The sequence below is a fragment of the Bombina bombina genome, chromosome 1, assembly GCF_027579735.1.
Source record: "Bombina bombina isolate aBomBom1 chromosome 1, aBomBom1.pri, whole genome shotgun sequence".
Classification (NCBI taxonomy): Eukaryota; Metazoa; Chordata; class Amphibia; order Anura; family Bombinatoridae; genus Bombina; species Bombina bombina.
The window spans coordinates 184,692,296-184,708,666 of record NC_069499.1 but is presented as its reverse complement, the minus strand read 5'-3'; the positions used below and the strand labels follow the sequence as shown (position 1 = coordinate 184,708,666).

The window sequence follows — 16,371 nt, the reverse complement described above, 5'->3', positions numbered from 1 at the left end:
CCCCCTGAATTAAACGATAGTGATCTGTCCACCATGTTAGAGAGTGTCGAACAATCGGTTTTAAAGATATTAATTGAGATATCTTCGTGTAATCCTTGCACCATTGCTTCAGCATACAGAGCTGAAGAGGTCGCATGTGAAAACGAGCAAAGGGGATCGCGTCCGATGCAGCAGTCATAAGACCTAGAATTTCCATGCATAAGGCTACCGAAGGGAATGATTGTGACTGAAGGTTTCGACAAGCTGCAATCAATTTTAGACGTCTCTTGTCTGTTAAAGACAGAGTCATGGACACTGAATCCATCTGGAAACCCAGAAAGGTTACCCTTGTCTGAGGAATCAAATAACTTTTTGGTAAATTGATCCTCCAACCATGATCTTGAAGAAACAACACAAGTCGATTCGTATGAGATTCTGCTAAATGTAAAGACTGAGCAAGTACCAAGATATCGTCCAAATAAGGAAATACCACAATACCCTGTTCTCTGATTACAGACAGAAGGGCACCGAGAACCTTTGTAAAAATTCTTGGAGCTGTAGCTAGGCCAAACGGCAGAGCCACAAACTGGTAATGCTTGTCCAGAAAAGAGAATCTCAGGAACTGATAATGATCTGGATGAATCGGAATATGCAGATATGCATCCTGTAAATCTATTGTGGACATATAATTCCCTTGCTGAACAAAAGGCAAGATAGTCCTTACAGTTACCATCTTGAACGTTGGTATTCTTACATAACGATTCAATATTTTTAGATCCAGAACTGGTCTGAAGGAATTCTCCTTCTTTGGTACAATGAAGAGATTTGAATAAAACCCCATCCCCTGTTCCGGAACTGGAACTGGCATAATTACTCCAGTCAATTCTAGATCTGAAACACATTTCAGAAATGCTTGAGCTTTTACTGGAGTTACTGGGACACGGGAAAGAAAAAATCTCTTTGCAGGAGGTCTCATCTTGAAACCAATTCTGTACCCTTCTGAAACAATGCTCTGAATCCAAAGATTGTGAACAGAATTGATCCAAATTTCCTTGAAAAAACGTAACCTGCCCCCTACCAGCTGAGCTGGAATGAGGGCCGCACCTTCATGTGGACTTAGAAGCAGGCTTTGCCTTTCTAGCTGGCTTGGATTTATTCCAGACTGGAGATGGTTTCCAAACTGAAACTGCTCCTGAGGATGAAGGATCAGGCTTTTGTTCTTTGTTGAAACGAAAGGAACGAAAACGATTATTAGCCCTGCTTTTACCTTTAGATTTTTTATCCTGTGGTAAAAAAGTTCCTTTCCCACCAGTAACAGTTGAAATAATGGAATCCAACTGAGAACCAAATAATTTGTTACCCTGGAAAGAAATGGAAAGTAAAGTTGATTTAGAAGCCATATCAGCATTCCAAGTTTTAAGCCATAAAGCTCTTCTAGCTAAAATAGCTAGAGACATAAACCTGACATCAACTCTGATAATATCAAAAATGGCATCACAGATAAAATTATTAGCATGCTGTAGAAGAATAATAATATCATGAGAATCATGATGTGTTACTTGTTGCGCTAAAGTTTCCAACCAGAAAGTTGAAGCTGCAGCAACATCAGCCAAAGATATAGCAGGTCTAAGAAGATTACCTGAACACAGATAAGCTTTTCTTAGAAAGGATTCAATTTTCCTATCTAAAGGATCCTTAAACGAAGTACCATCTGACGTAGGAATAGTAGTACGTTTAGCAAGGGTAGGAATAGCCCCATCAACTTTAGGGATTTTGTCCCAAAATTCTAATCTGTCAGACGGCACAGGATATAATCGCTTAAAACGTTTAGAAGGAGTAAATGAATTACCCAATTTATCCCATTCTTTGGAAATTACTGCAGAAATAGCATTAGGAACAGGAAAAACTTCTGGAATAACCACAGGAGCTTTAAATACCTTATCCAAACGTTTAGAATTAGTATCAAGAGGACCAGACTCCTCTATTTCTAAAGCAATTAGTACTTCTTTAAGTAAAGAACGAATAAATTCCATTTTAAATAAATATGAAGATTTATCAGCATCAACCTCTGAGACAGAATCCTCTGAACCAGAAGAGTCATCAGAATCAGAATGATGATGTTCATTTAAAAATTCATCTGTAGGGAGAGAAGTTTTAAAAGATTTTTTACGTTTACTAGAAGGAGAAATAACAGACATAGCCTTCTTTATGGATTCTGAAACAAAATCTCTTATATTATCAGGAACATTCTGCACCTTAGATGTTGAAGGAACTGCAACAGGCAATGGTACTTTACTAAAGGAAATATTATCTGCTTTAACAAGTTTGTCATGACAATCAATACAAACAACAGCTGGAGGAATAGCTACCAAAAGTTTACAGCAGATACACTTAGCTTTGGTAGATCCAGCACTAGACAGCGATTTTCCTGTAGTTTCTTCTGACTCAGATGCAACGTGAGACATCTTGCAATATGTAAGAGAAAAAACAACATATATATAAAGCAAAATTGATCAAATTCCTTAAATGACAGTTTCAGGAATGGGAAAAAATGCCAAAGAACAAGCTTCTAGCAACCAGAAGCAATGAAAAATGAGACTTAAATAATGTGGAGACAAAAGCGACGCCCATATTTTTCGCGCCAATAAGACGCCCACATTATTTGGCGCCTAAATGCTTTTTGGCGCCAAAATGACGCCACATCCGGAACGCCGACATTTTTTGGCGCAAAATAACGTCAAATAATGACGCAACTTCCGGCGACACGTATGACGCCGGAAACGGAAACGAATTTTTTGCGCCAAAAAAGTCCGCGCCAAGAATGACGCAATAAAATGAAGCATTTTCAGCCCCCGCGAGCCTAACAGCCCACAGGGAAAAAGAGTCAAATTAAAGGTAAGAAAAAATGATTAAATCAAATGCATTATCCCAAATATGAAACTGACTGTCTGAAAATGAAGGAAAGTTGAACATTCTGAGTCAAGGCAAATAAATGTTTGAATACATATATTTAGAACTTTATAAACAAAGTGCCCAACCATAGCTTAGAGTGTCACAGAAAATAAGATTTACTTACCCCAGGACACTCATCTACATGTTTGTAGAAAGCCAAACCAGTACTGAAACGAGAATCAGCAGAGGTAATGGTATATATAAGAGTATATCGTCGATCTGAAAAGGGAGGTAAGAGATGAATCTCTACGACCGATAACAGAGAACCTATGAAATAGACCCCGTAGAAGGAGATCATTGCATTCAAATAGGCAATACTCTCCTCACATCCCTCTGACATTCACTGCACGCTGAGAGGAAAACCGGGCTCCAACTTGCTGCGGAGCGCATATCAACGTAGAATCTAGCACAAACTTACTTCACCACCTCCATCGGAGGCAAAGTTTGTAAAACTGAATTGTGGGTGTGGTGAGGGGTGTATTTATAGGCATTTTGAGGTTTGGGAAACTTTGCCCCTCCTGGTAGGAATGTATATCCCATACGTCACTAGCTCATGGACTCTTGCTAATTACATGAAAGAAAAAGGAGGATCCTTTGGGCATGCATCCTAACGTCATGCTGCTCCTTAGCATTCAAGCAACGAATATGGGGTGCATAGAGCAGTGATTTGCAACCTTTTTTTTGCCGTGGCACACTTTTTTTACATAAAAAAATCCTGTGGCACACCACCATCCCAAAATTTTACAAAATCACACATTGTAGCCTAATACAGGATATATATACAGTGTATATATGTCATGCTATGCCTCCTACAAACTATACATGACAGATTGACATTCATTCACAAACAATCATAATGATTGTCTGTGAATGAATGTCAATGTCATGGTTGTAAATGATGCCTGATGAGCCTGTCACATACCTCACAATATTTAAAAATTTGAAAGAGGGACACCCCCGCACTGTTGTCAGTCTGCCGTGGCAGACCTGAGGATCTCTCACGGCACACTAGTGTGCCACGGCAAACTGGTTGAAAAACACTGGCATAGAGCATGTGCGGACAATTTATCCTCAGCATCACCTCATGCATAATTAGAGAGTGGGTGGGACAGCTCTCTAAATCGCAGTGCAAATACAAGGAAGCAGAAAAGGGGGTGGAGCGTAACAATGCCAGAATAGAATAGTAATACATATCTAAATAAAGAGATCATATATGTAAAAAAAACAAAACAATTACAACAGATATAAAATGTTAGTATAATTTAATCCCAAAAATTGTAAACATTACCATCACTTTAAGATTTAAATGCAATGTATTTGGTACAGTTTCTATAAACAGTGCATCTCTGCCTCACATCCAAAACTGTATTCCATTTGTGCCTTTTCACCCCCCCCCCCCAGCTGCTCAAGCTTCAGTTACCCATTCCTCAGACAAATTTGTTCTTTTTTTGTGGTACAGCCAGAAGCCAACCCCATTCAACATAGCAGAGAACGTTCCAGAGTCCCTGCTGCACAGGCATAATACAAAGTCACACACTGCAATTTACCAAGTAAACTGCTTCAAAATCTCACAATCTTAAAGGGATAGTAAAGTCAAAATTAGCACGCAATTATAAACAACATTACAATTTACTTATATTACATTTGCTATGGTCTTCTGTTATCCTTTGTTAAAAAGCAGACCTAGGTAGGCTCAGGAACAACAATACACTACCGGGAGTTAGATGGTGATTGGTAGCTGCACATACATGCCTCTTGTGATTGGCTCATCCAATGTTCTCAGCTAGCTAGAGCATTGTTGCTCCTTCAACAAATGATACCAAGCAAATTATGCATATTTGCAATAGAAGTAAATTGGATTTTTTTTTTTAAATTGTATGTTCAGTCTGAACCATGACAAAACATTTCTGGGTTTTGATGTCACTTGAAGTAGAGCATCTAAATGCACTTACTTATTTTTTTAACCTATGCGTATGTATAAAGTGGCTTATTTACATGAATTATAACAGTGGGTTAAAAACAAACAGGACACTCATTAAAGGGATAGTAAAGTCCAGATTAAACTTTCATGATTCAGATAGGGCATGTAATTTTAAACAACTTTCTAATTTACTTTTATCATAACATTTTTTGTTCTCTTGTTATCCTTAGTTGAAGGCTAATACTAGGTAGGCTCATATGCTAATTTCTAAGCCCTTGAAGGCCACCTTTAATTTGAATGCATTTGACAGTTTTTCACAGGTAGAGGGCGTTCGTTCATGTGTTTCATATAGATAACACTGTGCTCACGCTCGAGAAGTTATTTAAGAGTCAGCACTAAATGCCTGAAATGCAAGTCTGTCAAAAGATCTGAGATAAGGAGGCAGTCAGCAGAAGCCTAGATATAAGGTAATTACAGAGGTAAAAAGTATATTTCTATAACTATGTTGGTTATGAAAAACTGGGGTATGGTAAATAAAGGGATTATCTATATTTTTAAACAATAACATTTTTGGTGTTTACTATCCCTTTAAGGCCTACGTTCGAATCAACATATTTTTCCCTCAATTGGTATTTTTGAATATTGGTCCCCATTTTTGCTGCACAATACCCAGGATTTTCCTAGTAAAAGCACACCTATTTACAGTACATGTCACAAAATAACAGCTCTTTTCTGCTGACAATAATGATGACCAGCGCAAGGAACATAACTGTGTGTCAATAGCCAGTAATACAGGTCCATGCATTTGGGAATAATCTGATCCGTAGACCATCTTAACACCACTACTGCATGAAACCATATTAAATCTATTTTACCTTAATAACCAACCAAACTACCTGACTCTAACACAACAAACTCTGTCACTCCATTCCAATCCTATCAGCATCCATACAGCAAAAGGTGAAGCCTTCATCAAAGAGCACCCTACCATAAATAAATGTAGCATCCAACGGCTTACACAACTCCCCTCATGGCAAGACCAACCTTGCCACACATCCTTACCTCCCTTAAACTGCTGTTCTGAGCTTGGAGGAGGATTGCACCTCTTGTGCAATGGGTGGACAGCTACAGTGTCTTAAAGGGACAGTCAAATAAAAAAACCTCATTATTTAAATAGGGCATGTCATTTTAAACAACTTTCCTATTTACTATTATTACAAATTTAGTTTTGTTCTCTTGGTATTCTAAGTTGAAAGCTAAATCTAAGAGGTTGATATGAAAAAGTCTCAGACCTTGAAGGCCGCCTGTAATCTGAAAGCATTTTGACAGTTTGTCCCCACTAGAGGGCGTTAGTTCATGTGTTTCAAATAGATAACATTGAGCTCAGGCACGTGAAGCTCCTAGGAGTCAGCACTGATTGGCTAAAAATGCAAGTCTGTCAAAAGAACTGAAATAAGGGGGCAGTTTGCAGAGGCATAGATACAAGGTAATCACAGAGGTAAAAAGTATATTATTATCACTGTGTTGGTTATGCAAAACTGGGGAATGGGTAATAACATAATTTATATAAGAACTTACCTGATAAATTAATTTCTTTCATATTGGCAAGAGTCCATGAGCTAGTGACGTATGGGATATACATTCCTACCAAGAGGGGCAAAGTTTCCCAAACCTCAAAATGCCTATAAATACACCCCTCACCACACCCACAATTCAGTTTAACGAATAGCCAAGCAGTGGGGTGATAAGAAAGGAGTAGAAAGCATCAACAAAAGAAATTTGGAAATAATTGTGCTTTATACAAAAAAATCATAACCACCATAAAAAGGGTGGGCCTCATGGACTCTTGCCAATATGAAATTAATGAATTTATCAGGTAAGTTCTTACATAAATTATGTTTTCTTTCATGTAATTGGCAAGAGTCCATGAGCTAGTTACGTATGGGATAGCAATAAACAAGATGTGGAACTCCACGCAAGAGTCACTAGAGAGGGATAAAAATAAAAACAGCCATTTTCCGCTGAAAAAATTAATCCACAACCCAAAAAAATAAGTTGATTCTCATAAATGAAAGAAAAAAAACTTAAATCAAAAGCAGAAGAATCAAACTGAAACAGCTGCCTGAAGAACTTTTCTACCAAAAACTGCTTCTGAAGAAGCAAATACATCAAAACGGTAGAATTTAGTAAATGTATGCAAAGAGGACCAAGTTGCCGCTTTGCAAATCTGATCAACTGAAGCTTCATTCTTAAAGGCCCACGAAGTGGAGACTGATCTAGTAGAATGAGCTATAATTCTCTGAGGCGGGGCCTTACCCAACTCCAAATAAGCTTGATGAATCAAAAGTTTCAACCAAGAAGCCAAGGAAATAGCAGAAGCCTTCTGACCTTTCCTAGGACCAGAAAATAAAACAAATCGACTGGAAGTCTTCCTGAAATCCTTAGTAGCTTCCACATAATATTTCAAAGCTCTTACCACATCCAAAGAATGTAAGGATCTTTCCAAAGAATTCTTAGGATTAGGACACAAGGAAGGCACAACAATTTATCTACTAATGTTGTTAGAATTCACAACAAGGTAAAAATTGAAAAGAAGTCCGCAAAACTGCCTTATCCTGATGAAAAATCAGAAAAGGAGACTCACAAGAAAGAGCAGATAGCTCAGAATTTATGAGAATTTATGAGAAGAACACCATGAAAATGTAAGTCTTCCAAACTCTATAATAAATCTTTCTAGAGACAGATTTACGAGCTTGTAACATAGTATTAATCACTGAGTCAGAGAAACCTCTATGACTTAGTACTAAGCGTTCAATTTCCATACCTTCAAATTTAATGATTTGAGATCCTGATGGAAAAACGGACCTTGAGACAGTAGGTCCGGCCTTAACGGAAGTGGCCAAGGCTGGCAACTGGACATCCGAACTAGATCCGCATACCAAAACCTGTGTGGCCATGCTGGAGCCACCAGCAACACAAACGATTGTTCCATGATGATTTTGGAGATCACTCTTGGAAGGAGAACTAGAGGCGGGAAAATGTAAGCCGGATGATAACACCAAGGAAGTGTCAGTGCATCCACTGCTTCCGCCTGAACATCCCTGGACCTGGACAGGTATCTGGGAAGTTTCTTTTTTAAATGAGAGGCCATGAGATCTATCTCTGGAAGACCCCACATCTGAACAAAAACTGAAGAGCTCTGAGAATTGCACAGAGTTCTACAATATTTATTGGTAATCTCGCCTCTTAAGATTTCCAAACCCCTTGTGCTGTCAGAGATCCCCAAACAGCTCCCCAACCTGAAAGACTCGCATCTGTTGTGATCACAGTCCAGGTTGGCTGAACAAAAGAAGCCCCTTGAACTAAACGATGGTGATCTATCCACCACGTCAGAGTGTGTCGTACATTGGGATTTAAGGATATTAATTGTGATATCTTTGTATAATCCCTGCACCATTGGTTCAGTATACAAAGCTGTAGAGGTCTCATGTGAAAACGAGCAAAGGGAATCGCGTCCAGTCATGAGACCTAAAACTTCCATGCACATAGCCACTGAAGGGAATGACTGAGACTGAAGGTGCCGGCAGGATGCAACCGATTTTAAACGTCTCTTGTCTGTTAGATACAGAGTCATGGACACTGAATCTATCTGGAAGCCTAAAAAGGTGACCCTTGTCTGAGGAATCAAGAAACTTTTTGGTAAATTGATTCTCCAACCATGTTTCCGAAGAAACAACACTAGTTGATTCGTGTGAGATTCTGCAGAACATAAAGACTGAGCAAGTAGCAAGATATTGTCCAAATAAGGAAACACCGCAATACCCTGTTCTCTGATTACAGAGAGTAGGGCACCTAGAACCTTTGAAAAGATTCTTGGAGCTGTTGCTAGGCCAAATGGAAGAGCAACAAATTGGTAATGCTTGTCTAGAAAAGAGAATCTCAGGAACTAATAATGTTCTGGATGAATCAGAATATGAAGGTATGTATCCTGCAAGTCTATTGTGGACATATAATGTCCTCGCTGAACAAAAGGCAGAATAGTCCTTATAGTAACCATCTTGAAAGTTGGTACTCTTACATAACGATTCAAAATGTTCAGATCCAGAACGGGTCTGAATAAATTTTCCTTCTTTGGGACAATGAATAGATTTGAATAAAACCCCAAACCTTGTTCCTGAAAAGGAACCGGCATGATTACCCCTGAAGACTCCAGGTATGAAACACACTTCAGGAAAGTCTGAGCTTTTACTGGATTTGCTGGGATACGTGAGAGAAAAAATCTTCTCACAGGAGGTCTTACTCTGAATCCTATTCAATAAACTTGAGACAATGCTCTGAATCCATTGATTTTGGACAGAATTTATCCAAATATCCTTGAAAAACCTTAATCTGCCCCCTACCAGCTGAGCTGGAATGAGGGCCGCACCTTCATGCGGACTTAGGGGCTGACTTTGGTTTCTTAAATGGCTTGGATTTATTCCAATTTGAGGAAGGCTTCCAATTGGAAACAGATTCCTTGGGGGAAGGATTGAGTTTTTGTTCCTTATTTTGACGAAAGGAACGAAAACAGTTAGAAGCCTTAGATTTACCCTTAGGTTTTTTATCCTGGGGCAGAAAAACTCCCTTTCCCTCAGTGACAGTTGAAATAATAGAATCCAACTAAGAACCAAATAAATTATTACCATGGAAAGAAAGAGATAGTAATCTAGATTTAGATGTCATATCAGCATTCCAGGATTTAAGCCACAAAGCTCTTCTAGCTAATATAGCTAAAGACATGGATCTAACATCAATTTTGATAATATCAAAAATGGCATCACAAATAAAATGATTAGCATATTGCAGTAAGCGAATAATGCTAGATATGTCAGAATCCAATTCTTGTTGCGCTAAATTCTCCAACCAGAAAGTTGATGCAGCCGCAACATCAGCCAAAGAAATTGCAGGTCTGAGAAGATGACCTGAATATAAATAGGCTTTCCTTAGATAAGATTCAAGCTTCTTATCTAAAGGATCCTTAAAGGAAGTACTATCTTCCATAGGAATAGTGGTACGTTTAGCAAGAGTAGAAATAGCCCCATCAACTTTGGGGATTTTTCCCCAAAACTCTATAGAATGTGCTGGTAAAGGATACAATTTTTTAAACCTTGAAGAAGGAATAAAAGTAGTACCTGGCTTATTCCATTCCTTAGAAATCATATCAGAAATAGCCTCAGGAATAGGAAAAACCCCTGGAGAAACCGGAGGTTTAAAAACAGCATTTAAACGTTTATTAGACTTAACGTCAAGAGGACTGGTTACCTCAATATCCAAAGTAATTAACACTTCTTTTAATAAAGAATGCATATACTCTATTTTAAATAAATAAGTAGATTTGTCAGTGTCAATGTCTGAAGAAGGATCTTCTGTATCAGATAGATCCTCATCAGAGGAGGATAAATTATTATGTTGTTGGTCATTTGAAATTTCATCAACTGAATGAGAAGTTTTAAAACACCTTTTACGTTTATTAGAAGGTGCAAATGCAGACAAAGCCTTCTGGATAGAATCAGAAACAAATTCTTTAAAATTCATAGGTATATCATGTACATTAGAAGTTGAAGGAACTGCAACTGGCAATGTACTATTACTGATGGACACACTATCTGCATGTAAAAGTTTATCATGACAACTATTACAAATGACATTCAGCGAAATAATTTCCACAATCTTACAACAAATGCACTTAGCTTTGGTAGAACCGATGTCAGGCAGCAATGTTCTGCAGAAACTTCTGAGGCAGGATCAGATTGAGACATCTTGCAAAATGTAAAAGAAAAAACAACATATAAAGCAAAATTATCAATTTCCTTATATGACAGTTTCAGGAATGGGAAAAAATGCAAATAGCATAGCCCTCCAAGTATGACGCACAACGTAACTGAAAACTTTTTTGGCGCCAATAATAAGCAGAAATGACACACTCGCGCCACTAATGATGCAACCGTGTGTAAGGCTTCGGCGTCAACTATGACGCTGGAAATGACGAAGTTGTGTCATAGACTTATTTTTCGCGCCAAAAAAATTCTCGCGCCAAGAATGACGCAATAAACTCTAGCATTTTGCGCACCCACGGGCCTAATACCGCCCGCAATTTGCAAGAAAGTAGTCAATTTAAAAAAAGACTAAAACCCAGGTAAGAAAAACATTTCTTAAAAAATATTTATTTTCCCCAAATATGAAACTGACAGTCTGCAGAACAAAATACATGCACCTGACTCATGGCAAATATAAGTACAATACATATATTTAGAACTTTATATAAATGCATAAAGTGCCAAACCATAGCTGAGGTGTCTTAAGTAATAAAAAATATACTTACCAAAAGACACCCATCCATATATAGCAGATAGCCAAACCAGTACTGAAACAGTTATCAGTAGAGGTAATGGTAAATTGAGAGTATATCGTCGATCTGAAAAGGGAGGTAGGAGATGAATCTCTACGACCGATAACAGAGAAAGTATGAAATAGACCCCCGTTAGGGAAATCATCGTATTCAATAAGTGATACTTCCTTCACGTCCCTCTGACATTCGCTGTACTCTGAGAGTAATCGGGCTTCAACAATGCTGAGAAGCGCATATCAACGTAGAAATCTCAGCACAAACTTACTTCACCACCTCCATAGGAGGCAAAGTTTGTAAAACTGAATTGTAGGTGTGGTGAGGGGTGTATTTATAGGCATTTTGAGGTTTGGGAAACTTTGCCCCTCCTGGTAGGATTGTATATCCCATACGTCACTAGCTCATGGACTCTTGCCAATTACATGAAAGAAAAAGGGAGTATCTACCTTTTTAAACAAACAAAATTCTGGTGTTAACTGTCCCTTTAAGTGATTAGATGTAGTAAGTGTTTGAAGCAGATTATACCGTAAGGGGTTTTATTGGTAGGATTTTTTTTTGCATTGGTAGGATATGGAAATTAAAGGAATATCAGAGCACTGCAAGGTGAATTTAGTTATTAATATTACAATTTATTATGGCTCTGATATTAATTTTGGCTGGACTTGTTACTTTGCAACAAATGCTAATATATCCTATATTCAGAGCTTACCTCTTATTCTCCAGTGGGCGACCATCACTGGATATGCTCCTTGGAATGTTGGCGCTACGTTCAGGAGTTTGGGATTTAGCTTCTCCTTTTGCAGATGCAACTCTTGAAGACACTGGACTCTGCAGCTGAGAAGGAACTTGTCGCAATTGAGCTGCTTCTCCTTTGGCGGCATTCCTTTGCCATTTGTTGTTATTTCTGAATGGGAATTTGAGTTCATAAGAAACCCCCTCATTCATTTTATACTCCACTGTTGGCATACGGTACGTTTCAGAGCAACCTCTAAAAGAGAATTAAAAGGACATTTTTACGCCCAAATAACATACACATTTTAAATTATACTATACCTTCAATTATATTATATACCAAGATGTAGTTTAAAAAAACGTAAGTGTTAGAACCTGGACCTTTACATCTTATTTATTCTTTTATTAAATATAAAAAGTCTCCATACTACATTTCTTTTACTCACTTTAAATGAACTATGACTTTAGTTGTTCTATATTTCCTGCAACTCTCTTGGGATACAAAACCCAAAACTTTACTATTGTGATTAAAACAGAGCATAAAATTTTAAAAATGTTCCCAGTTTACTTATATTATTAAATTTGCTTTGTTCGTTATTCTTTGTTGGACACACCTAGGTAGGTGTCTGGAACACTACATGACAGGAGAGAGTGCTGACATCTAGTGCTCATGATATGGATAACATTCTTGCAAAAAAATGCTATCATATAGTGCTCCAGGCACATGCATGCTCCTGAGCTTTTCAACAAAAGATATCAAGAACAAAGACAATTTGCTAAGTAAATTAATAAGTTGTTTAAAATTACTCTGAATCACGAAAGAAAATTTTAAGATTTCATGTCCCTTTAAATATGTAATTCTTTAGCAACATTTATTGTATGGTTTATGTTTGCACAGGTGACACCTACATAATACAAATATAAAATGTATTTATTGTATCAACTCAGAGGATGGATAACATTTTTTATTTTTTTTTACCTGCCCAGTTCTTGATTTTTATATTATCCTTATGCTAATAGTATTCTACCTTTAAATAGCACCCTTTTTTTGTTCACATAAGACTATTTTTTCAAAAACAGACATCTATCCCTCTTTTAGAGTCACGCAACAGTATCATTAGTGGTTGAATAGCCACCCCTGCACATATTCTCTTCATTTATTTACACGGTTTCGTTGATAACACTACAGGGCTTACATAACGGTCAATAGCTGTCACATCAACTTACTCTATAACGACCGTAGCAATTTTTTAGATAATTCCGTTGGGTACACATTATTCTCAAAACGTTTTATCCCATTTCTTTTGCAACTATAGTTGCTACCCGTAGAGACACTAACAATTTGCCGATATGTAAAAATATCTGATATTTCGAATGTGAAAACATTGTTTTAAAATAAAAACAATGTTATACTATTTTTTACTTGAGATATCTTCTACTTAGAGATTGAAAGAAACTTTTCAATTAGCAGATATACTCAGCTTTATTAACTCATTCTTAAACTTGTCCAAATACAGTTTTGGTTTATGGCAATGCCCCTTCTTCTAGCTGTATAAACATATAGCTTACTTGTGTTTGTATCTGTTTCTTATCTAAGAAATCTGTCATTTTGTTATCTATGTATACATGTTTTAAGTAAAACACACTAACAACCTAACAGTATTCAGTACACTCTACTACACTTATCTGTTAGTTGTTATAAGCACATTATTGGTTATATACCTTACTTCTATAATCAATTTTGCTTAGTTCTCCTGGTATTCTTTGTTACAAAAAATGATCCTAGATGAGCTCAGGAGTGTGCACTTGTCTTTAGACATCTGGCAGAAGTATTTGCAACAATCTTTATACCAATGAAATACATTGTTGCAAATTCTACTGCCTACTGAGGTGTCTTATGCTTATTTTTCAGCTTAAAGGGACAGTCTAGGCCAAAATAAACTTTCATGATTCAGATAGAGCATGTAATTTTAAACAATTTTCCAATTTACTTTTATCACCAATTTTGCTTTGTTCTCTTGGTATTCTTAGTTGAAAGCTTAACCTACGAGGTTCATATGCTAATTTCTTAGACCTTGAAGGCCACCTCTTTTCAGAATGCATTTTAACAGTTTTTCACCACTAAAGGGTGTTAGTTCACGTATTTCATATAGCTAACACCGTGCTCGTGCACGTGAAGTTATCTGGGAGCAGGCACTGATTGGCTAAACTGCAAGTCTGTCAAAATAACTGAAATAAAGGGGCAGTTTGCAGAGGCTTAGAAACAAGAAAATCACAGAGGTTAAAAGTATATTAATATAACTGTGTTGGTTATGCAAAACTGGGGAATGGGTAATAAAGGGATTATCTATCTTTTAAAACCATAACAATTCTGGTGTAGACTGTCCCTTTAAAAGAGCTGACAAAATCTGTGTAGGCATGGACTACTGCACTGCTTTTAACTACAGTGCTGCAGTAGCAATATGAATACTAGTCTGTCTACTGTCTCAGTTACTTAGATTACTCGGAGAGCATGTGCTTTTGAAACAGTCCCTGCAAAAGCCTACCAGTGTACTGAAGTAGCTTCCCAGATAAATGTAATTACTCAGGTTTGCTCTGAATTAGTTTTTAATGCAAATGTTATAAGGAGATTGAGTCCTTAATTGCAATATATCCTTTCACTGTATATTTGATTATATTTTTTGAGAGCGTTGTTTGCCCGCACTGAATAATCTATTTAAGGTGTCACATTGCACAACAGCTTAGTTGCAATAAATATCAAGAGACTTTAAAACAGTTTATAGGGGATTTTCCTGTGAAAACAATATATTTATATATTTTAAATGATGTCGGTCACTTGCTTGATAATGACTTGACTGAACCCATTTGCTTCTTACAAATGCTAAGTTTGCATATTAAACTTGTATGTAGCACTACAAATAAATAATATTTCATATATGTATATATATATATATATATATATATACACACTGTATATATATATATATATATATATATATATATATATATACACACACACTGTGTATATATATATATATATATATATATATATACACACACACACTGTGTATATATATATATATATATATATATATATATATATAAAATATTCTTTGAAGCATATGCACAAGTTGTAGATGACATGCAATCATCTGAAAGAATGCATTTTTTCTTTCCTTTAAAATCTGCCACTATCCAGGTGTACTTTATATGTCAATATGTATACATATTTTTATTTAAAAAAAAAAGCCTGAGGTCTGAGGAAGGGGATACTCTATCTCCGAAACGTTACAATAAATGTGTGTTTTTTGAAGGAAAGACCAGTGAGTGCAAGTTCTTGTTACTTTTATTCATTGTCACTAGCACGCTGGCATATTGATCTGGAAGTGAGAGTGCTCTTCTATGGGATTATAGCTAAATAAAATATTCTTTGAAGCATATGCACAAGTTGTAGATAACATGCAATCATCTGAAAGAATGCATTTTTTCTTTCCTTTAAACTCTGCCACTATCTAGGTGTACTTTATATGTCAATATGTGTATATATATATATATATATATATATATATATATATATATATATATATATATATATATATATATATTTTTTTTTTTTTTTTTTAAAAAAGCTTTATTTAAGCAAAACAAAAGAACAAAACAACAACACAGTACAGGGTGTTTCGAATAAACAAAACAAAAAAACCATGAGACAAGGTTAATCAGATGAAAGTAATTAGGTTCAGTAAGGTCTGAACCACAGTTATGGTTCATCTTGTCCGTGTGTCAAAAGAGAACCCCAAAGGGTAATAAAACAAAGTCCAAATATTGAGTCTGATGTGTCGGCTTGGCCAAGATAGACCAGCTCTTATTTCTGTTTATGTTTATAATGTCTTTTCCTTCAATTTTCAGGAAATTTTTCAAGGTTTGGAGAATTGTGAACATGAATAATTTTAACAGTGCTTTGTAAACTCATAGCGTTCTCAAATACTGATCATTTCTGAAATACGTTTTTTTTTATAACCAACAAACAAATTAAACTTTTAATTAAAACAAAGTAGGGTCCGGGAAAGGACTCTGGATATGTGAGGTAAGAGTGTGGGCATACTAAAGAAAGGGGTATATGTAGTAGAGAGAAAAAAACGGAAGGACTTTATCTTCAAATGGTAGACTGGGTGGGTGAGAGGGGAAGGAGGGAGGGAAGAAGAAAGAAAGAAAAAAAAAAAGGGGACGGAGCAGGATGCTGGGCTGGACAGTCACGAGGACATGGGGTCACCTGTTCTGAATCAGTAGGGTCTAAGAGTTAAAAGAGGGACAGAAGTCTAGTCTCACCAATGGCATCCCAGGGTTCTCAGATTAGAAAATGTAGGTCGTGTTGATGTTTAGAGCTATATACATAGCTTTC

The 16,371-nt window shown here is 36.7% G+C and overlaps 1 protein-coding gene across 1 annotated transcript in view; it reads right to left on the bottom strand.

Annotated features, from left to right (window-relative positions):
- The window catches only part of SIPA1L1 (signal induced proliferation associated 1 like 1), an 831,778-nt gene that overhangs the window by 223,331 nt on the left and 592,076 nt on the right, over positions 1-16,371 (bottom strand). Inside the window, exon 12 of the mRNA XM_053697769.1 lies at positions 11,947-12,225. Coding sequence (XP_053553744.1) covers positions 11,947-12,225 — 279 coding nt within the window. The remainder of the gene's footprint in view (positions 1-11,946; positions 12,226-16,371) is intronic.